A 24,724-nucleotide genomic window follows, 5' to 3' on the forward strand; every position below is an offset into this window, starting at 1 on the left:
AAAGACCCATGGATAAATATCGCATTACTAACTCTGCAATATAACTAGTATGAATAAGATAATCCCATTAATTATTAACAAGAGAAATTCTAATACAATTTATCAAACTAAAAATGTATACTAGTTTGCAAATGGATGATGATGTAAATGTTGGATGATGCGTGCATATGCTATTTGTTAAGTTTTTTTCTTACTGTAGATGTAAAAATGTAAGGTAAAGAGATGAAGAAAATATTACCTTCCATTCTTGAAAGCCTTGAGTGCTTTCGGGGTTCAATTTTTTTATGGCGACGACCATGCCAGAGCCTGGTTTGGCAAGGGTAAGATTCTTCTCATCCAATCAGTCCTTGTAGACTCTACCAAACCCACCTTCACCCAGCAATGTGTCGCCCTTGAAACTCTTGGCCGCGGATTTCAAGTCCCAAAAACTGAACTCCTTCAAGTTGGGCCGTTCCAGAATCTGGCCATCAGGGGAACAAAATGGAAGAGACCCTTCGCTATTGAACCATTCTTAGGAAGACAGGGTAAATCTGTATCAAACTCATTTTGAATAAGATCTATGTTGTGACCCAAATTTTCTTTTCCATTTGATGAGCAAATGTTTGTGTCATCATACTGTTCAGAATTTTGGTTTGCACTCAAGGGATTCACCAAATCATCATCTTTAGAATCTTCATCACTTTTCGACTCCTCTGCACGGATAGGCGCGTGGGTTCAGATGCATGAAAGAAGGATGACACGTTTCAAAGCAAGGAAAAGTGATGTAGCTCGTCTTTTCCCACATCAAAGAAAACTTAACGCCGTTCAATTTTAAGGACTAAAAATACGAGTTTCAAAACTAAGAGGATGAAAATGAACAAACCTTTCCAAGAGGGACGAAACCTAAAATCGCTTGATAGTTTAGGAACTAAAAATATATTTAACTCTTGATTAATTTGAAAGTATTTTGTTTTATAAATTAAGACAATATAATTAAATATTTTTTTCGTTATTTTATTATTCAAAATAATATATTATGATAAGGTTTTGTTTAAATACGCTTTTTTAGATAAATTTTGAATTTTAGTCATTTTTAATAACCCGTGACATCTAAGAAATGAGAGTGTTATAATAATAATAATAATTATTATTATTCTTATTATTATTATTAACTTTATTATTATTATTATTAGTTTTATTATAATTATTTTATTATTATATATATATATATATATATATATATATATATATATATATATATATATATATATATATATATATATATATATAAACAATTTTACTCACTCATAGTTATTGTTACTCTTTGCATTCTCATATTTTATTCACCCTTTCTCACCGGGCTCAGATCAGGTGAGTCACATTTTTCCCTTTTCTTTCCTTTTCTCTAACTCTTCTTTCTTCCGCTCTCTGTGAAAGTTTGGAATTCATTATTCAATCTTGGGGTCTTATTTTTCTCTCCCGTTTCTATAATTTATTTTCCTCGGTTTGCTTCCGCGAAAATCGTTCTGTTACTCGATGATTTTCTGTAATGGAGTTTATTTTAATTTTCTCAACAACAAAATGCTGAAGAGGTGGATTACTTTGAAATTTTTTTGGTCGTTTAGGTTGAACTCAATAGCCCCGTTACATGCAGTGCTTTTGGTCTGCTAAATCATCATTTATTGAAAATATTAAAATATTGGGTGTGAGTTTCTTGTTATTTCTTGTTCTTTTATAAAATAAAAAATTGATCTTGGAAATGCTAAATATTTTCGTTTTTCTGTTTTTGAAATTATAATAATGGATGTCATCTCTTAAATTGATGATATATGTTCTTGTTTTATTTTCCATGCTTTTTTAATGTGAGAGTTTGTACAAGTAATCTTTTCTTTTTCATGCAGGCGTTGATGGCTTCTGGAATTGATTAAGAGAGAGACTTTGGTAAGATATTCTTTGTTTTGTTATGTGGAAGCCATTCAAAATACCGGTCTCATTGTCCTTCATTTTTGTTTCTCTGCAAGTAGTTTTCTCACCCTGGTTGTGTCTTTCCTTTGCATGTTGTATTAGGCAGTTTATTTTATTAGCAGGCAGCAATGGATTTGGTTTTGACCTTAGGAAGAGTAGACACTGATTTTGGTGATGAGACAAAAGGGACTGGAAACACCATCATGCATGAAGAAGCCCAGGGGAAACTTGGAGGCTGTAAGATTTTGGTGTTGAACTTATTATCTATGGTGATTGTGAATTATTTTGGTTGTTGGTAAATCTGGTTTTCCAGTTTTGTACAGGTTTTTAAATTAATCTGAGCATCTTCATTGGTGATGAAGGTTTTATAGTGATTCTAAATTGGGCTCTACTTTGTCATATCAAATTTAAGCAACCCACATTTATATACTTTTTTCTAACTGTAAAGTAGTTTTTTGTTCATAATTAACTCTTTTGATATAAGAAGTTCTACTTAGATTTGAGCAATCCATTGTGTTGTAGGATCATCTCTGATAGGGGAAAAGTAAGGAATGGTTTCTTAGTTTGCGTTGAGAATCACTTTCCCATACCTTCCAATGTTAAATTTATTATCGATTATTTGGTGCACTAATCTTTTTAGTGGTAGAGCTTAGATATCTTCAGTATATTTCATGATTCTGATATGTCATCCTTCTACCTGCTTGGAGAAAATGATCTTTCAAAAGTGGACGCTTGGTTTGCGTTTTATTTCTATTTGATATCTTCCTCTCAATTGGTGCTTGATTCATGTGTGGAACAAGCGTAGGAGGGCTTATGTTTATATATCATTTAACTTACTTTATTGAATATTGGTATCCTGTGTGGGTTCTTCATGTTCATCATCATATCATGTGCCGAATGATTGTAAATAGATTGACCACTGTTTAATAGTGTAATACACAAGGTCTCATGCTTTCAATTGGCTAGCTACAAAGTATTGATTGAGTAAATTTTTTCCTTCACAGCAGGCTTTGATTCCAGAGATCGAAGAAAGAGCAAGTACCTGTCTTATCCTTATACAAACCTTAGATCAAAACAAAATGATTTACATGCTGAAACTGAAAACTTGAAGACACAATGTCATTCTCAGAAAAGAGGGGCTTCAAGTTTTGCCACTAACCCTGCAAACATATCTCCGTTGAATGCTAAATTGGGTAGCAAGAGGTTCCGAAAGAACTGGTACAGAAAGTTCGTCAGCTGTAATAATCTGTCCAGCAGTCCGGAGTTCATGAATGCATCTATAGTTGATGTACTCTCAGGACTTTATTCTACAGCCGTTGATTGTATGTTTCCTGTTGGGAAGGAGAGCTTTGGCTTAGTTGAGCAGTTCGTTTGCAGATATAGAATATCAAACTATTCTGATGAGGCTGAACTTGCTACCGTACAAGTTAATGCACAAGAACTGGGGAAACCTGTGGGTAATGATTTGCCAGATACCGTAAGTAAGAAGAGAAAGAACAGTAAAAGGGAAAGTGCAGTTAGGCGGAAGAGAAAATCACTCAGTGGTCTATCAGATGTGAATGCAAACACATTTAGCATTGACTCTCAGATGCCTGGGAAAAAAATGAAACAAAAGACGAAGATGGAAGAAGCAACTTTGGGGCAACGGCTGCAAAATGTTAAGACAAATTTAATTGGGGGAGGCAGCAAATACAGCTCAACCCCTGAAACTTCACCAAATCTCAGTTGTCTTGCTTCTGAAGGAAAGAGTGTGTATAAAAGGAGGAAAAAGATAGAAGCACAAGAGAATGAAAGTGCTCAAATTACTTCAGTGTGTACAGATACCAAAAAGCTTAAATGCAGTTCACTGGTAGTAGATTTGCAGCGTACATTCCCTCCTGTGCCTGTTGATATTCCTGAGAGAAATAATAGTGGAAATAAGGAAGAACTAGTTTTCATATCTATTAATCCAGAGTCATGTGTTTCCCAAGAAGGGCTTGTTGGGAGGATTAATGATAATAGCTTGTCGGTAATTACTAAGGCAGAGGCTGATACTGTCCTGGTAAGTAAAAAAGCATTAAAGAACAGCATGGAGAAAGCAGCAGGAGTGCATCTCAATTATAAACTTGCTGTGGGAATGCCTCACAATAGCTTGGGGAAAGCAGCAGAAGCGCATCCGAGTACTGAACTTGTTGTAGAGCAAACAGGGCTGAACAATAGCATGGAGAAGGCAGCAGAGAAGCCTCTCAGTACTCAACTTGCTTTAGGGGAACCTAGGCTGATGGATAGCACAGAAACGGCAGCAGAAAAGCTTCTCAATACTAAATCTGTTGTAGAGATACCTGACCTGAACTGTTCTGGTGCTGAATGCAATTCAATCAGCACAGAATTTGATACTGTCAATTTCACTTCAACTGAATTGAAACCAGAGTCGAGCTTACCTGCTTGTTCAAGGCCTATCAAAACTGCTATTAACAGGAGACAAATGGACGGTTATGAATCTCTTGGAAATTGTCTTCTCCTACAATTTGCCCCCGTAGCCTATATCCCATCAAAAGAAGATCTAATGACAGCCTTTTACCGTTTTGGTCCCTTGAAGGCATCAGAAACTCAGTTGCTAAAAGACATTGGTAGTGCTCAAGTAGTTTTTGTCAGAAGTAAAGATGCTGCTGCTGCATTTCGTAGTTTAGAGCAGAACAAATTTGCCTTTGGTTCTACTCTTGTTGATTACAAGCTCCATCGTTCTTCTGCACCCGGTCCACCTGTGGAGCAACTCGTGATCCCTGCCCAACCAACTGGGTTTATGGCAATGCCTAGTGTAACCCCTACTCAACCAATTGGATCTATGGCAATGCCTGGTGTAACCCCTGCTCAACCAACTGGGTCTCTGGTAATGCCTGGTGTAAACCCTGCTCAACCAAACAGGTCTAAGGCAATACCATGTTTAATGCCTACTCAACCAACTGGGCCTATGGCAATGCCTGGTGTAACCCCCGCTCAACCAACTGGGTCTGTGGCAATGCCTGGTGTAAACGCTGCTCAACCAACCTGGTCTAAGGCAATACCATATTTAACTCCTACTCAACCAACTGGGCCTATGGCAATGCCTGCTGTAGCCCCTACCCAGCCAACTATGACTGAGGCAGTGCCTGTTGTGACTCCTACCCAAAAAACTGGGTTTACTGTGCCAATGCTAGGTGAAACACCTCCTTCCCTTCAGGACATGAAGCAGGGGTTGCAAATGATGGAATCAGTCCTGCAGAATTCAGGGGGTAGCCTTTCTCCCCATATGAGAGCCAAGTTGGATTCTGCAATAAAAAACCTTATGAGAAAGGTGAATTCCGTGACCTAGGTCTAAACAGTGGTCTGGGAAGCTTTTCTTTCTAATATTATCATGGAAGTAGTTAAGTAAATCACAGTCGTTTCAGGGTTTATATTTTTGTTCTCTTTCAGTGGTTGTACTGGTGGTACTTGCATCCCCATTCTTTGAAGATATTTTATGCACGAGTGTAGTTCGATTCAATATCTTTCAGTGCTGACGAAGTTTTTAATTAGCATTGATGCTTCTATATTACAGGACAAAGTAAGTTTTAACAATCTCCAAATTAGTCATTAAGAAATTTAGTTATAGTTTGGTAGTCCTTGATAATTCAAAACCTTGTTTGCATGGTTAAACTCTATTAATTCGAAGAAAAGAGGATTGTATCCATTAATTCCAAAATGGATAACAAAACTTGTTTTACGATAAAATTAAAATACTTCCTCTGTTTATTTTTCATTATTGAGAAAAAGTTATATTATAAAATTCAACGCTGTATTACTTTTATTTTCAATTATACTCTTATTTTTGAAAATGTAAACAAATATTTTTTTATTTCATGTCGCTAAGTGGATGACTTATTTTATCAACCAACTATTTTATGGATAATTGAAACACGGAAATAGAAATGGGATTTGAATATTGTTTTGAAACCTTTTGTTAGACGGTTTTTAACAATAGTTAAACATTTAGTTTTTAAGAAAGTATTGAATGGAAAACTTGTTATGAAAAACTTGTTTAAACACAGAATAAAACACTTTTTGATTTTATATCGATTTGTCCAAACTGAGCTATTCTTCCTTAAAATCCTTAAGACAGAAGATTATTCTACTATAGAGGATATAACATATATATCCCTTAAAATCCTTAAGACAGAAGATTATTCTACTATAGAGGATATACAATATATATAGCTTTAGGAAAGAAAGCAAGCAGAGAGAGTATATTAATAATCTTAATAGCAAAAGTTGTTATATTTTCTTCTTTCAAACTCATTTATATAGACTTTTTTTAAAAAAAATTGTTATTAAGAAATCTTGACTTTCTTTTAGGAATGTAGCCTTTAAGGTAAAGTCAGAAGCTATGTTACGTCTTGGTAGAGCAACTATGTTGAGCATACAAAGGGAGAATGCATAAAGTATGTATAGGCATTCATTGAATATCTTCTTCTATTATTGTTATTCTGATTCTGAGCAAACTATTTGATGAAGTTAATAATTTACATAGAAAAAAGGAAGTATAACACAATAGACAAAAGAGTACTTGAACGTACATGCATTAAAGTGTTAGATGACCTAATCATTTAGGCATGATACATATATTATTGTTTAAACCTTGTCTGTTTTGAGTAACTTTAAAACCTTTAGTAAGGTTATATGTATCCTAGACAGTCTAACTTTTTTATTGGACACTTTTGCCATTAGATGTTCTATTATGAACTCTATAGTGTTTAATGTTTCTCAGCCATACATTAGACGTTCTTGTATTGTTTAGGCACTTAAAGAGTAGTGTTTAGCACTTCAAACATATTGTCCTAGACGATTAAGCACTATTTCGTTTTAGAAATGATGTTAAACTTCAAAACAAGGTTTTCTTAGACGATCTTATCTTAATAATCTCATTCCTTTTTATGTTTAACAAATACACAAGGTAACATGAAATAGGTATCACGGATATCGAAAACAATGATATACTAGTCGTGATAGATTTTTTTCAGAGCATATGTATAATTAAATTCAACTCTATCATGCTAGTTGTTTGGCTATTTTTTATTGAAAGAATTTTAATGTAAGTGAATCAGAGCAAAGATAGTTTTAATTTCCATTTCATAAAATCAAAGCATATGATAGATAAATCATTTAATCATCTTATCAGAGCAATATTAATAGCAACAAGGATAATTTAGAACTATATATTTGCATGAGATCATAGTATGAAAACCAGTTCATGGTATCAAAGTGCATAATATATCAGAGTAAGTATTACAAATGTAATGTATTAGAGTTAATATGATTGAAAAATGGGTTCCCTAAGTCATAAATCAATATATGCAATGTATCAAAGAATTTATAACAACATAGCATATCATATCAGAGCATGTTATCGTAAAATAACTTATAAGGCAAAATGAATCAAAGTAAAACAAAACATATAAATAATAATGCATGAAAAAAAAAATCTCCCTTTGACTTATTGAACTCCCCCTAACTTAGTATGATCTCCCTAACTTACTTTCCTAAAAATAGTTCAACATCTACTTTTCTCACCCTTATTTGATAAACATAAAAAGGATTGTAAAAGAGACATCATTGCTTAGTGGGAAGTAGTGGCGGTGGTTGTGGTTGAGGTTGGGTTAATGGGAGTGGTGAAAGAGGTGGTTGACGTGCTGGTTAAGGAAACAATTGGATGGTAAGGGCATGAAAAATGGTTATGATGGTGTTGTAACTGAGATAGGTTTAAACTTGGACATCCAGGGGTAAAAGATTACATTGTTGTTAAAGTATCCAATGGCTAGGAAGACTTTTATATCCTTGAGAGATCTCTGAAGACCTATTTGAATTTCTTCAAACACATTGTCATCAGATAGGGAAGAGGTGGGAGTGAGCGAATAGGTTCGGACAAATGCGTTCTTCAACTTGTTGGAATAGGCCTTGTTTTGGTTGTTTGTCATTTGGTGGGTTATTGTTTGAGCAATAAGCATACATGGAACCTAAGGGAGAGTTGTAAAGGCCTCGTAAACGATTTATGTTGGGGTAGGTTTCTTGGTTCCAAGTAGGAGGGGATAAAGGGTTAATGGTGTTGGATGCAAGGTTTAGGTAGTATTGGGAAGGTGGATGTTGGTAGTTTTGATGGGGAAAGGGCCAAAAAATATAACAACTTAGCAAAGAGTAATAACGCAGCAGAAATTCAACCCTCCTTCTTGCGAGAATTTGTGAGGAGCACCAAACAAATAGAACAAAAATAGAATCCAAAGCACAAAGAGACACCAATAATTTTTAACGTGGAAAACCCTTCAATGTAAGGGTAAAAATCACGAGTCGTCCAGACCAAAGAAAAATCCACTATGATCAATAATAGGGTACAAAAGAGTCTCCAATAATAACACAAAATGATGTGTTCAATAAGCCAATTTAAATAAGCACAAATGCTTACAAATGAGAAAAAAGAAGATGAAAATTATCCAAAACAGGGCTGCTGGTAAGGGACCAATTTATCCCAATCTAGACTTCCGATTGACGATCCGAACGGTCACAATAAAGAACCACATGTCTGGAACCTATTGTCCAAAAATCAGCTCGATCCAACGGTGAATGACTTCTCAACAACGAAAACACCAATGCAGGTTTAGGGTTATGTGGGAATAACTTTCTCTTCCTTTTTCTCTCACTTGGCTTTTGCCTCTCTTCAAATGACTCTAATGTGCCCTACTAATCTGACCCATCTCTATTTAACCTAGTGAGACATAAAGGTTCACACTATTTAGGCCTATTCTCCACATAGGAAGGGAGCCCAATAACCCAACAAATCTCCCCCTCACGACTATGTGGAGATATCCGTCAAACCGACGATCTCACAACAAACTTCAAACTTTCCTATTGGCAATGCCTTGGTCATCATATCAGAACCATTATCATCTATATGAACCTTTCCTAATTCCAACAACTTAGCATCCAAAACATCACGTATCCAATGATACCTCACATCAATATGTTTGGATTTAGAATGAAAAGTTGGATTCTTACCAAGATGAATAACACTTTGACTGTCACAATACAACAAGTATTTCCCTTGAAAAAAACCAAGCTCCTGCAAGAATTTCTTCACCCATAACAACTCCTTACATGCTTCAGTAAGTGCAATGAATTCTGCCTCAGTAGTAGACAATGCTACACACTTTTGCAACTTTGATTGCCAAGCCAATGCTCCCCTTACAAACTGAATCAAATAGCCTGAAGTAGACTTTCTGGAATCAATGTCTCCAGCCATATATGAATCTGAGTAACCCACCAAAGTAGGGTTATCACCTCCAAAACAAAGCCTCAAACCACTAATACCACGAAGATACCTCAAAATCCATTTCATAATATTCCAATGCTCTCTACCTGGATTTGACAGAAATCTACTAACTGTACCAACATCATGTGAAATATCAGGCCTTGTACATACCATTGCATACATCAAACTACCCACCGCAGAAGCATAAGGAACTTTGCTCATATCTATCTTCTCATCTTCATTAGAAAGACTTTGTTTAACACTCAACTTAAAATGAGTAGCAAGAGGAGTACTACAACTTTAGCATTTTCCATTTGGAATCTTTGCAACACCTTCTGAATGTAGTTCTCCTGTGATAGCCAAAGTTTCTTCTCTTTTCTATCACGATTGATACTTATACCAAGAATCTTCTTAGCAGCTCCCACGTCTTTCATGGCAAATGACTTGCCCAGTTGCTTCTTCAACCTGTCAATTTTGGATACATCTTTTCCAACAATAAGCATGTCATCAACATATAACAACAATATAATGAAATCATTCTCAGAAAATTTCCTGACAAAAACACAATGGTCAGAAGTAGTCTTCTTGTAGCGTTGCTCACACATAACAAACTCAAAATTCTTATACCACTGCCTCGGAGCTTGCTTCAAACCATATAGGCTTTTTCGTAGCCTACACACATAGTCTTCCTTGCCTTCAACAAGAAAACCATCTGGTTGCTTCATGTAAATCTCTTCCTCCAAATCACCATGAAGGAAAGTTGTCTTCACATCCATCTGCTTAACCTCCAAATTTAGAGTAGCAGCTAAACTTAACACAGTTCTGATGGATGTCATCCTCACCACAGGTGAGAAAATCTCATTGAAGTCAACACCCTTTCTTTGTCTAAAGTCTTTCACCACTAATCTGGCTTTATATCTGGTAGATGTAGAATTGCGCTCTTGCTTCACCCTGAAAATCCACCTGTTCTCTAAGGCTGTCTTACCCTTAGGCAACTTCACTAAGTCATAAGTGTGATTATCATGCAGAGATTTCATCTCATCCTGTAGTGCATCCAACCACTTTTGCTTTTCTTCACTTTCAATGGCCTCCTCATAACATTCAGGTTCTCCCTCATCAATCAACATCACATTCTCATTGGTAGAGTACTTCTTAGAAGGTTGTTTTGGCCTGTTAGATCTTCTGGGTTGAGCTTCTGGTAACTCAGGTATATCACCAAGACTCTCATCTAATGACACATCATGTTCCTCTTCATCAACATTATCAATAGGAACATCCAAGTCATCTCCAATCTACTGATTATAAGTATCACCATGTTGTTCGTCATCATGAACATCAATATCCAAATCATTAATAGACAACAAAATTGGATCTAAATCAGCCACATTACCATCTTCCTTAGGTGTAGACTTCTCCACCTTATCAATATCTTCAATGGTTTGATCTTCCATGAACTGCACATCACGACTTCTAACAACTTTCTTTTCAACAGGGTCATACAACTTGTAACCAAATTCATCCTGACCAAAACCAATGAAGATGCATTGCCTTGTCTTCACATCCAACTTCAATCTTTCATCCTTTGGACATTAACAAATGCTTTACAACCAAAGACACACAAATGATCATAAGTAACATTCTTGCCAAACCAAATCTTGTCTAGCACCTCAGACTTCAAAGCAACTACAGGACTTAGATTAATAACATGCACTATTGTAAACAATGCCTCACCCCAGAAATGCTTAGGCAATTTTGCTTCAGAAAGCATAAACCTAACTCTTTCAATCAATGTCCTATTCATCCTCTTTGCTAAACCATTCAACTGAGGAGTGTTGGGAGGAGTCTTCTCATGTGCAATACCATATTGTCTACAATAAGCATCAAATGGTCCACAATATTCACCACCATTGTCAGTACGAATACGCTTCAGCTTCTTGCCTGACTGCCTCTCAACCAAAGCATGGAATTCTTTAAATTTGTCCAACACTTGGTCCTAACTCTGTAGTGCATAAACCCAAAGCTTCCTGGAACAATTATTAATAAAAGTAACAAAGTAAAGTGCACCACTAAAAGACTTTACCTTCAATGGGCCACAAACATCATAATGCACCAATTCAAGCAACTCTGACTTCCTAGAAGCAGGATGCTTCTTGAAGGATACTCTGGTTTGTTTACCAGCCATGTAGTGAGAACATTTCCTCAACTCTACACTCTTCAATCCTGAGAGAACATCCTTTTTAGCTAAGCAGTTAAGTCCCTTTTCACTGATATGCCCAAGCCTTTTGTGCCACAAAGATGACTCCATATACACGGCATTCACACTATCTTTAGCAGCCAAAGCTTTTGTCCAGTAAAGCTTAGAGTTTTTCTCCCCTTTAACGACAATTAAGTTACCTTTGGTGAGCTTCCACTTTCCAAAACCAAAGTGGTTATCAAATCCACCATCATCAAGTACCTACACAGAAATCAAGTTAAAGCGAACATTTGGAGCATGTTTAACTCCTCTAAGCAACAACTGCATCCCCATGTTGGTTTGCAAGTGAACATCACCAACACCAATAACCTTAGACACTTCATCATTACCCATCTTCAATACTCCAAAATCACCATGTGAATAAGATGTGAAGAACTCCTTCCTGGATGTAACATGTAGTGTAACACCACTATCAATTATCCACATGCTCTCATCAGATACAAGATTAATAACGTCATAATCACGAAGACAAACAAGGTCACCACATGTAGTAGTAGTATCACGATCACCATCATCAATATCTTTTTCTCTTTGCTTACCCTTTTTGTCTTTGCTCTCTTTCTTCAACAAAAAACAGTTCTTCTTTATATGCACTATTTTGTGACAATAGTGACACTCCACATTCTTGTATCGAGACCTGGACTTGCTCGTGCTTTTATCTCTACCACTATTTTGTTCTTTCTTTTGGCTTCTCCCCCTATTCTCTATAATAAGCACTTCTGAATGAGATGAAGTACCATGTGTCTTCCTTCTCATCTCCTCATTAAGAGCACCACTCTTCGCTATTTGCAAAGGAATATCACCATTAGGGGTAGCACTTATCATGGAAACCCGAAATGTCTCCCACGAATCCAGTAAAGAGTTTAATAGGAATAAGCCCAATAGATCATCATTAAATTTTATACCCACTCCTGCTAATTGATCATAGCGTCCTTGAAATTCACTCAAGTGATTTGAAACAAGAGTTCCTTCCTTGTACTTCAACTCCACAAATTTTTTCAGCAAGTACAATTTATTAGTCCCTGACTTAGAAGCATACAAGGACTCAAGCTTATCCCATAGGCTTCTCGCATGTGTCTCATTAGAAACAAAATTATAAACATTATCATTAACAAACTGCCTGATAAATCCATATACCCGTTGATGTTCAAAATCCCATTCTTCATTTGACTTGGATTCCGGCTTATTGGAAGCAAAAACAGGAAGATGCAAAATTTTCACAAATAGCAAGTCCATTCAAAGGAATCAATTTTGTATGTGCCTCCATCATTCACGTAAACTAAACAGTCCCTTAACCAAAGAGCTTTGATGACACTCTAATGGGGGAAGGGCCAAAAAATATAAAAACTTCCTTTTTGATATCACTAGTGAGAAATGTGTTTTTGACATCCATTTGAAATAACTTAATCTTACTAAGCGCTACAAAGGGTAAAAGGATTTTGATGACCTTTAACCCAGCAATAGAAGCGTAGGTTTTTGTATAACCTATGCCTTCCTATTGTGAATAGCCCTTGGCTATAAGCCTTGCTTTGTTTCTCACAACTTTCCCATCTTTGTCGAGTTTATTGTAGAAGACCCACTTGCTCCAACATGCTTTGTTAAAGGAAGATCAACGAGCTTCCAAATGTCATTCTTTTGATACTGGTCTAGCTCTTCCTGCATGGCCTTTACCCAAGAATCGTCTTCCAATGCTTCATTAATGTTCGACGGTTTTATTTGAGAGATTAGTGTCGCAAGTTTTTGTTTGTAATACGCCATAGTCTTGATATCTTCCTTTACATCACCAATGATTTTTTCAAGAGGATGATTCTTAACTACTAGACGATGTGACCCACAAGGTTCTCTTTTCTCATTAGTAGACTCATCTACTCATGTCAACGCTTCAGGCTTTGGCGATCTGTTTGATGGCCTCAATGCTTCTTTCAAAACATCATTCAACATTTCTTTGGTGATATGCAAATCTGAAAAAGATTCATCTAGCTCTGAAATTTTATTATTAGGCTCATTTTTGATAAATTTAATATAAATGACTTATTCTACCTTAGAGGTTCTAGAGTTATATACTTTATTTACTTTTGAGGTTTCAGAGTAGCTGGTGAATCACTATTTTGTACTATTCACTTAGCTTACATTATTAGTGAATTGTGTTAAACTCTCCATTATTGTTTTATTTTCACTATTTGGGTTTAATTTGACTAATAAATCTTATTTTAATTAATTTGAATTATTTAGGCTTAATTATTCCAATTATTATTTGCAAGACAATTTTAGAAATATATTTTGGGACTTCAAGAGGGTTGCCACGTCATTTCCCATTTTCCACATTAACATTTCATTTTAATTTCGTTTGTAATTTCGTTTTTATTAATATTGGACCAGATTTGACTTTTGTGCCTATTTTTTTATCATATTTGGGAGAAGCCCATATAAAAGGAAAAATTGTAAACCAAATCAGATTTCTCTCTTGTCTCTCTTCTCCATCATTCTCGTATTTAGGTCTTGGGCATTTTCCAACGCCCCCTCCCTGGGGTTTAGGTTTGATTTTTGTTTTCTTTCTCTTTTATCTATTGAATCGTTTTATAATTTCATTGTTATTGATAATTTCATTTCTGTTTGTGGTTCTCTCCATTATTGTAATTTTAGTTTCCATTTCCAATTTCACATTCTATTCTCAATTTTGGAATTACATTCAATTTCGTATTCAGTTCTGCACTTTCATTTTCGTTTTCCCTACTTAGTTTTTCCCTAATTTCGTTTGTAGGTTCTGGTTCGTATAACTATTTAATTTCAATGTTTATGATGTGTTTTGTTGTATTGAACCCGTTTTTAATGGTAGCTTAAGTTAGCGTGGTTGGTTATTAGTGAAATTGCAACGTTTTCCTTGAGATTGTTGGTCTATCATTATAATTTTGTTGTTCTGACCTTGCTCAATATTTAATTATGTTTTATGCTTGCAGTTGGGTACATACTTAGTTGCCTGATTGTATTTAATCTTCGCTTAGTCGATTAAACTGCATTTTCTTAATCTATGGCAGCATGGACATGATTAAATGGGAGCATTGTGTTTCTTAATTCGGTTTTATGAAAATATGGTTAGTCTTCGCTTAGTTGGTTAACTTGTGTTAGATTAGGGGTGAGAATAGTGTTTAATTATTGTTAATCTGTGATTGGAAGCGTTGTAATTGAGCTAGTGACCAATCGTTTTCAATTAGTAGTTTAATTCGTGTTTTAAGTTGTTTCATTTTCATTCACAAAATTTTCTAAAAACCACCCCCACCACGTGTTCGACCTATTGCCTGAACCAAAGTTTGGTCCTTGAGAGATGATTTAGGAGTCACTTCCTAGTTATACTGCATTTCTTACTTCTTGTTAATTTAATTCGGGTGCGATGATGAATCAATATTTTCTACTATTCACTTAGCTTTTTATACTACATTTGATTAAGAAATTGTGCTTAATTATCCAATATTTTCTTAGTTTTGATATTTGGGCTTAATTTTACCAATAATTCTTAATTTAATTAATTTGAATTATCTGAGACTATTTATTTCCATTATTAATTGTAGGGAATTATTTGGAATATTATTTTGGGACAACAAGAGTGTGGCGACGCCAACAATTGTTTTTCATTTTGTTTGTAATTTTAATTATTTTATTTTTGGACCAGATTGGTTTTGGACCTATTTTTTGGTCAAAAATTAGGAGGAGCCCATATGAGAGCATTTTCTTCTTTTAGGGCTTTTAAACCCCAATTCAGATTTCACTTTCCTCTCTCTCTCATTCTCATTTTCCAGCCCTTTAGCGTTTTCTCCTTTTCCCCTTTTGGGGGTTCTAGGTTTTGCTTCCTTTTACTCTTCATGTACTAAATCATTTACATTTTAATTGCAATTTCTGTTTTGTGTTCTTGCTTTATTTTATGTTTTATAGAACTTTCATTTAATGCTCTTGAATCTGCGATTTAGTTCATGCATTGTCATTTTGTTTCCAATCTCGTTTTCGATTCCAGTTTTCAAACCCATTGTAGTTTATTTTCCAATTTGTGTTTTGTGCTTCTAGGTTCATTTTTTTGCAATTGATTTCACTTTGTGCTTGCTATAATGTTATTTCTAGTACTGTTTTAGTGTGTTAATTTTTTTTTAATGGTGGCTTTTGTGTGCTTGGTTGGTCATTAGCAAAATTGCATCGTTTCCATGAGATTTCTACACTGTGATTGTCATTCTACGACTCTGACTTGGAATTCTATTAAATCTGATTGTGTTCTTGTAATTGGGTATACACTTAGTTTCCCAATTAGTGATTGAATCTCTGCTTAGTTGATTAATCTGTATGGAGCAGAATGGATGGAATAGGTGCATAGTGTTTGCTTAATTCGCTTTTATGAAAACATGGTTAGTCTTCGTTTAGTTGGTTAACTTGTGTTGGTTTAGGGGTTAGAGTAGTGCGTAATTGTTGGTTAATATATTATTAGAAACATGTAAGTGAGCTAGTGATCAACCATTTTTAATTAGTGTGTTTGAATCTGTGCTTTAGTTAGTTAATTTCACTACACAAAGTTGTCCAAAAACACACCCCCACCAAGTGTTTCATCTAATGATATAACTGATATTTGGTTCTTGAGAGATGACCTAGGAGTTACTTTCTAGTCTATACTGCACTTTATTGCATATTAATTTGATTCGGGTACGGTCTCGATCAAATTTGGCATCGTTGTTGGGGATCAACGGTTCAGTCTTCGGTTTGTGTTAGTGTGTGTTCTATGTATTTTGTGTTGGTGCGTTGGCGTTGAGCGGCAGAGTACAGAGGTACTGAGCGGTACAGGTACAGTGTTGTGAATAGTGCACGCGTGTGATGAATAGTGCCTTGAATAATGCCCCTTTTGCCTATTTAATTAATGATTTTTGTTATGGTAGCTAGGAGTGTTATTTCTCTTTGAAATGTTTTTTGTTCACTTCTTATGGTCCATATTTTGATAGAAAAATAATAGAAGTAGTCGTGGTGGTCTCGGTTTGGAATTACAATTTTTTTGAAAGCAAGAATTGTAAAAACTTCAAACTACGATAACTTTTCATGCTTTTATCAGAATTGGATGACTATTTTTGTGCTTATACCGTCTGGCGACAATCAGATCTTCAGAAAAAGGCCATTTTCTATTTATTTTTTGTTTTTCAAGTTTTAATTTCCCATTTTCTAAACTTTCTTTAATTGGTTAAAATAATGATCCTGTGAATTTTGCTTTGCCTATTTTTCTGCTATGATTTCATGATTTTAGGATGTTGCTCGCAAAATTTCAACTCATTTGGATAAGGTTTGAATATACTTGTAGTTCTACCCGCCTATGTTTGCTTGTGTTGACTTTTGCTGATAGGGGATGACTAAGTGCATGACCTTGGTTACTACCACCCTTTAATCCTGATTGATAGGAACTTTTCGTAGATTAGTTAGGCATTCAATGAATTGTTAGTCTTTGCATTTAGATAGCCTTAGTTGCATAAATCATTGCATTCTTCTACCACATGTCTACCTATTTTGGTTATATGTATATTGCTTCTTCTATCTGTGCCTGTGATTATGATTCTCCTTTCGTGTCCACTTCTCCATATTTTGTGCATACTGCATCTGCATCAAATTCTACTTATGATTCTCATTTATATTCTGCTGATTTCTATGCTGAGAACAATTTAGCTCATCCTTCAACTCGTGAGAGTGCTCTTTGGGAGCCGGTTCCACCTAACGAGGATGATGTTCATTGCATTCTCAACACTGGACTGATACATTTGTTGCCTAAGTTTCATGGTTTTGTAGGTGAATGCCCATATAAAGATTTGAAGGAGTTCCATATCATTTGTTCTACAATGAAACCTTCACACGTCCCAGATTATCACATTTTCTTAAGGGCATTTCCACACTAGGGAGTAGCAAAGGACTGATTGTATTGTCTTCCTCCAGGGTCCACCACTAGGTGGGAAGATCTTAAGCGACTGTTCTTGGACGAATTCTTCCTTGCTCAGCATCGTTTTGATCTGTATGAATATAGCAACAATCTAAGATGGACGAATGACCCTGATTTGAGATGGTATGATGCTCCACAGCAGCAACATCAATATTAAGAAACACTATTTAAGAGTACTTGTATGCCACCACTAGTCTAGCAATACCAAAGTCAGTAACATGACGCTCTTGCCTAAACAGCTCCTCAACCTACGACTTTTGAGCCTACATTGGAGAAGTTGAAACAGATGACCATGCAAAATATTCAGTTCCAGCAAGAGATCAGAGCGTCCATTCAAAGCTGGACAAATATGTTGGGAGAGATGGCCATTGAGCTCAATCAGGAATAGTCTCAAATTCAGAGCAATTACCATCTCAATAATTAAATTATTAAAATAACTTCAAAAATTATCTAACAATAATAATAATAAACTAATATGATAACATTATAAAATAAAAACTTTAAAATAGTAACCCTTCAACGGATATGAATATCCGTTAACGCATATCAACATCCATTGAAGGGAAAACGAATATCCATCTTCCTTTCACACCTGAAATGAACCTCTTCCTGTTGCAGCACCACAAACATCAAACCTCTTTCCACCTGCACCACTACCACTGGACCACCTTCTTCCACCAATTCTAGGAAGTTTCTACCTCCAACCAGAGAACCACCAGCACCCACAAAAAGCACAAACAACACAATACTAGTGAAGGAGAAATAACACAATGAAGAGAAGAAAATGTGATTTCCGTGTGGGGGTATAGATGATTTTATAGTGGGGAATGTGGTGGTGTAGAAAGAAGAGTGTGGTGGTATAAGAAAAAGGCTCATTATATTTTCTTCACAACATGTCCGCCAAAGTTTAGAATAAAAGCACACAATTAGCCCAATATAGCCCATTCTATTCCACTATCTTCTCTCTTAATATGCAGTGGGACCCAGAAGGACTGAACTACCCAATCCTTCTTCAAATTTCACGTACTTGCCGAAAGGAAACTCTATTCTTTTTTTCAAATAAAATGAAAACCTAATTAAACCCAGGTGGGACCTACACCCTACTTTACACAAAAGAAAACAAAACAACTACCAAACCCAAAAGTAATAAACAGTTTCCCTCTGCAACCAAATTTCTCACGCCCCTCTCCCATCACGAGTGAGCCTTCACTGATTTGAATAAGCAATAATGGGACCCACGTGGTTCCCATATTCTAAATGAGAATGGGCTCAAATACGTTGACACGCTGTCGTGGAGGTGACATTCATTTGACACGCTCCATATCGGCATTTTAGGAGAAAAAGTGCACATCGGGTGTGGGTAAAACGGGAAGAAAGGAAAATTTGGGTTTCGCTCTTCTTTTTTCGCTCCTCGTTCAAAAATCACATTTAGGTTTTCTCATTGGCGTCTTTGAGTTGCTTCAGTGGTTTTCCTCACGCATTCCCATTTCTAATTTTGAGGTGCTTCAATCGGTGGTTGTGGAGGTTATTTTTGGGTTTGAGGGTTTAGCATCATTGTGTCGCTCTCAATTGGTGGTTGTGGAGGTTATTGTTGGGTGTGAGGGTTTAGCATCATTGTGCCGCTCCCAATCGGTGGTTGTGCAAGTTTTCGGTGGTTGTGAAGTTGAATGTTTTTGCATCTTCGCGTCTCTCGTAATTGACTTTGAGGTAGGGGTTTTGTATTTTATTTGTCCTAATTTTATCCTTTTTAGTAGTTGTTTTGGTCGAAATGGAATGTTATTTTTTGTAGTGATTGGTGGTTTGAACCGCAAATGGAATGCTATTTTTTGTGCTCTTCATCACCCATTTGCATTAGCTTTGGTGATTAGTTTGCGTTTGATGTAAAAGAAACATAACTTCGCATTTTAGTGCAGAACAGTTATTACATCACATATAATACTTGTTTTTGGTTAAGGAAAATTGTAGCCTCCTTTTAATTTTCTTTCTTTATGTGTTTTGTATTCTTTTCTCCACTTATTTTCATTGGTTTCTCCTTTCCACGGTAGAGAAGCTAGACAAACTCAGTAGATCTAGATGTTTGGAGACACCTTAGACCATGTAAATGAGTTGGAGCTGCTAGAGTTGAGGTAAGGGAGCTAATCCATGAATACCTTGTAATGCTTTGCTTGGAATTGTTGATGTATGTTGATCCCTTTGATTGATTTGTGTTTCTACCTTACCGTACCTTACGAATGTTAGAACTTCCTATAGGCACTAATACATGTTCCTCTAAAATTTTCAGAAGCTTGTGGGTATGATAGATAAAATTCTCGATTTTCACTCTAAGGTGACAGAATGAGATTGAAGTTTTCTAAAAATGCCATAAGGTCGTGTATGTTTTGATGTAGTGTTCCTACACTCATTTGTTAATTATATAATTCACAAGGAACCGTGTAGTTAGTGTCATACTAGCCATATACTGGATTCATATCTTCCTCCATTTAACTAGAATATTGATAGTCTTGGAAGAGCAACCAAGTGGCTTGATTCTTTATTGACAAGACACTAGTGTATGTATTCCTTCTTAGGTAGTATGTTAAAATATTCATCGAAGTCATGAAAGTTAGTTTGAAAGCTTGATTCTGCCTCTTGGCATATTAATGAACAGACTCCTCATTAGGTAATAAATTACTTATACTACATATGTCCCTTCTTGGCCTAGTTAATTTGGAGATTTATGATGCATCAGTTTTCTGATTTTAGACCTATAGTTCTGTTTTAGATAATAATTAAATGGACTCTAGTTGTTGTTGAACCTTGGTTACTAAGAGAGTAATTAGTTAAGCTTGACTATTCTGATTTGTAGTAGTGTTAATGTATCTCTTTTTAAAAGATGTTGTCCCACCTTGCCAAAATGGTGATTCAGCCTTTTTAGTAAATGTGCAGATTTCTTTTACTATTTTAGTGTATTTTTGGGATCTCACATTTTTCTTTGCAAAAAGGGATGATTTAAATGGTAAAAAAATTCATATCTTGTATTGGATTTGTATAAAAATACCTATACATATCTTGATAATTTTAACAGACTAACTAAAATACTAGAAATCATATGCTTAATACTTGAACACCTGACCATTATCATACAACAAGAAACATTACTATTTGAGTTATGGAGACAAGAGAAATATTTATTATAATATTTTGGGGTCTCACACAACTCTCTCTCTTTCACGACCTTGCCCCTTTAGTCTAGGGTTCTAAAAAATGAACCAAAAATAAAAGGAAAGATAGAGAAATGATGAGAAAAGAAGAAAGGAAGAAGAAGAAGCTCATACTTTATATTCTTCAAACAGTACAAAAGGGAGAAAATAGAAAAGGGACAAACCTTCCGTGCTCCACACCGATCACGTTCGGTACAAACTTCGCCTTCAACTTCGACTTCGCCGGTACGAACTTTTTTTATCACGTCCAACCTCCGGTGGAAGCCATGGAGTTCTCTTTCTCGTGTTCTCTCTCAACCCTAACCCTAGCACGAAAACTGCTTCTTCCAAAATCAAATGGTCGACCTTTCAAAAATTCAAAATCAGAGATAGGACCCTAATGCACCAAATCACTGAAACGCACCGTTTCATTTATTCTCTCACAAACCACCACAACAGCAACGCACAGACTCAAATGACAAATATACCATTTTTGACATTCACAATAATTGTGTCTTATCCCAACACTCTCTCTTGTAGCACATCCCATGCAAGGGTTTCTTCCCTAAAGTATCTCCCCTACACTAACCTACCCAAAAATCTCACCCTTATACATATCCCTCTTACCTATTTAATCTCATGCACAACATACATCTATCCTGGATGCTAGTGTCTGCTCCTTCCTTCCTCCTCTCTTTCTAATTCTCAACTTTCTCCCTTACGTATAACATCCCCCTCTTTACTATTCTTTTAATTTTCTTTCTTCCATTCTAACCTCTTTTCCCTTTCTTCTATTATCAACAACATTCACCTATGTATATGTATATATATACTATATAAACCATGGTTAACCCACTGAACCTCACTGAACCTGTATATATATTTACTACACTTAAATCCTATCTCTCCACAGCTTACCCTCACTAACCTCAGAACCCATCCAAATCCTATCAATGTCCTCTGCATTATACCTAGATGCATGCACGCAACATTGTAGCTTCCTAGTTTACACCTTCTTTCTTCAATTCGTGCCAACACTAACCCAAGACCAAAAACAAAGAAGCCCTTCTCTCGTAGTTAACCTATCCAAATGCCCAACATGTATGTATTCTCTGCATGCTACCCCAACTTGTTCTTTTATTCATCCAACTAAACACTACCAAACCTAAGCTACAAGGCATTAATCCCATGCAAAGACCACGCTAAATTCCTTTTAACAAACTCCCACGTGAAATCCTTTCTTGTTTCTTCCCCACCAAACTCCTCTACAACCATTCAAGTAACAAACCCACACGCATATTCTCGTTGTTTCTTTCACGCACACACCCACACATTATTGTAGAAGCTGACAATAATAGAATAAAGATCATGAACAAAAGATTTCCTGAGGCGTGTAGATCACTGTCCTTAAGGACATATCCACAATATATTACGCAAGTCCCCCAAGATACAACAGGAACTTCTTAGAAATTTATGAGGATCTTAGAACTAGCAAGAATATCTAAACAGAGAATAAACTAAACCCAGATTATTTTAAGGAAAAGAAGAAAAGAGAAAGAATGAAACCAAGAGAAGAGAGAATGAGAGAAAAATGATTTCAGATGATTATTTTGGAGTGACTAAAGTGCTCTATTTATAGAGCCTATGATGGAACTAACCCTCCTTAGCTTGAGGAGTAATTCACGTAAAGAGTGGAGCGAGTTGGCAAAAACCTTCCAACGTTAAAAAACTAAAGCACAAAATTCGGTGGTTGTGGAGAGAGAAAAACAACGTTCAAAAACAACCCTAAAGTTGCGCGAGAAAAATCACGAATGGATTTTGCAATACTATTATGCATATTATTTAACAAACCCCCACATATTGCCAAATATATAAAACGAAAGAGAAAAGAAATTATTCTGGGTTTCACAAGATGTAATGCATCAGAACTGGTATAACAAATTATATGGACCAATCTTAGATCAAGAAACTTAACACACAAGATGTAATGCATCAGAACTGGTATAACAAATTATATGGACCAATCTTAGATCAAGAAACTTAACACACACTGTAGTTGGTATATCAAGGTATATGAACCAAAGACACTTGAGTGAGTTAGAGGTTTATCAATTATAGTACACCCCCATAATCCTTGCTGTTACCGTTGTGATGCGCTTACTAGGTCATGCACGTGTCCGGGGTTCATGAGTGCTTTTGAGATCATGCCAAGATCTCATGCAAGCGGCCCCACTTGACACTCATATAGGTAATTTCATCAAGTGTATGTTGCAAATCATACACCACCCATAAGGGATATGAAGATCATTGAAAACTTTGATTAATTACAAATTTTAACATCTCAATAATGCAGTCTCTAGCACTTTAACACACACCATAGGAATGGACATGTTTGATTTAAAATCAAATTAGTGCTATCAGAACTAACAAGTGACTTGTTTTTACACATATGAACCTTATTCATGGGATCTTCAATCACAAAGGTTGGGTTACCATCACTTGTTTGTTAGCCAGTGGCTTAAGTCCCATTCTCCTCGATGTTTCTAAGATAATATTTCTTTCCAAGGGTTTTGTCAAAGGATCGTTTAGATTTCGTTCTAACTTCACATTGTCAATGGGAATAGTTTCACTCTTTAGCAGCTGCTTCACCAAAATGTGTCTCAATTTGATATGTCTATTCTTTCCATTGTAATTCTTGTTTTTAGCTATAGCTATTACCGATTGGCAATCATAGTGCATTGACACCGATGGGGTTGGTTTCATTCCTAGTGGAATGTTTACTAAGAAGTTTTTCAACCACTCAGCCTCACTATCAACCATCTCAAGAGCGACAAACTCAAATTTCATTGTTGATCTTGTAATAATTGTTTGTCTGGCTGATCTCCATGTAATCGCACCATCCCCGAGTGTGAATACATAACTATTAGTGGATTTTGTCTCATATGAATCAGAGATCCAATTAACATCATTGTACCATTCTAGTACAGCGGGAAATCCACTATATTAAATGGCATAATCCATTGAACCTCTTAAGTATCTCATAATCTTGGAAAATGCATCCCAATGTTCTTGATTTGGACATTGAGTGTTCCTACTCAGTCTACCTACTGCATAAGCAATATCAGGTCTAGAAAAGCTCATCAAGTGTAGTAAGCTCCCAATTATCTAGGCATACTAAGGCTGAGATATAGATTCTCCCTTAATTTTTCATTAATTTAGAATTAGCATCATAAGGGATACTCACTGGTTTGAGGTTATAAAACCTAAACTTCTTAAGAAGTTTCTCAATATATTGTTCTTGGGATAGTAATATACTATCTCCCTTCCTTATGATTCTAATACCTAAAATGACATTGGCTTCACCCATGTCTTTCATTTTAAAATTTGATCCTAGAAACCTTAATTTTTAAATATTATCTTATTGCATGTGTCAATCATTAGCATGTCGTTCATATATAAATATATAACGTCATATTCTGTACTTCCAGATTTATAGTAATATCATTAGGTGAAAAGTTAAAGTTATTTCTTCAAGTAATTAAGTAAACCTATACCCCCACAATTTCAAAATATTTAAGAAAGACAAATGAGAAAATACCCGGTTGTGCTTCTCGCATTTGTAGGTAAAGTATCCGAAAAATTACTCAAGTACCTCATCTTCTTATTTCTTTTTCTTTCTCTAGAGAGAAAATCTTCTCCACTTTTCCTCCAATAGTACAAAAATCGCGTTCAACGTCGAATATTTTGGGTTTTTAACGGTGAATTCGCGAACGACGTCATATTAGGAGACGTTAAATTGACGTCGAATTTAAAAAATTCGATGTTAAGTTAACATCGAATTTTTTCAATATACGAGTTTAACTTAATGTCGAATTTTGTTAATATATGACGTTAATCACTTTTTTTGTTTTTTTAATTAATTGTGACACTTTTTTACAACTCTACGAGATCGGAAAAGCATAAAAACAACAAATTTCAGTTTTTGGTATTTTATAAAGCAATAACTATGAACGTAGTATTAAGAACAAACAACAATAACCGACAACAAAAAAGTTCAATCAAACAACAACAACAACAACAACAAACAATAACAAACAAGTTGA

At 35.6% G+C, this 24,724-nt stretch overlaps 1 protein-coding gene across 11 annotated transcripts; it reads left to right on the forward strand.

The window, feature by feature from the left end:
- Positions 1-1,295: 1,295 nt before the first annotated feature.
- LOC108343316 (uncharacterized) lies at positions 1,296-5,446 on the forward strand. 11 transcript variants are annotated; one of them, XM_017581517.2, is made up of 4 exons: positions 1,296-1,350; positions 1,881-1,920; positions 2,047-2,181; positions 2,949-5,446. In XM_017581517.2, exons 3-4 carry the CDS (start codon positions 2,073-2,075, stop codon positions 5,273-5,275), a joined length of 2,436 nt encoding a protein of 811 aa, XP_017437006.2. In that variant the 5' UTR covers positions 1,296-1,350; positions 1,881-1,920; positions 2,047-2,072; the 3' UTR covers positions 5,276-5,446. The 11 variants fall into 11 exon arrangements, with proteins under 11 accessions (XP_017437006.2, XP_052735282.1, XP_017437012.2 ...); XM_052879322.1 differs by having other exon boundaries at positions 2,952-5,446; XM_017581523.2 differs by having other exon boundaries at positions 1,302-1,350; positions 2,051-2,181.
- Positions 5,447-24,724: the final 19,278 nt, after the last annotated feature.

The sequence above is a fragment of the Vigna angularis genome, chromosome 6 (genome assembly GCF_016808095.1).
Source record: "Vigna angularis cultivar LongXiaoDou No.4 chromosome 6, ASM1680809v1, whole genome shotgun sequence".
NCBI lineage: Eukaryota > Viridiplantae > Streptophyta > Magnoliopsida > Fabales > Fabaceae > Vigna > Vigna angularis.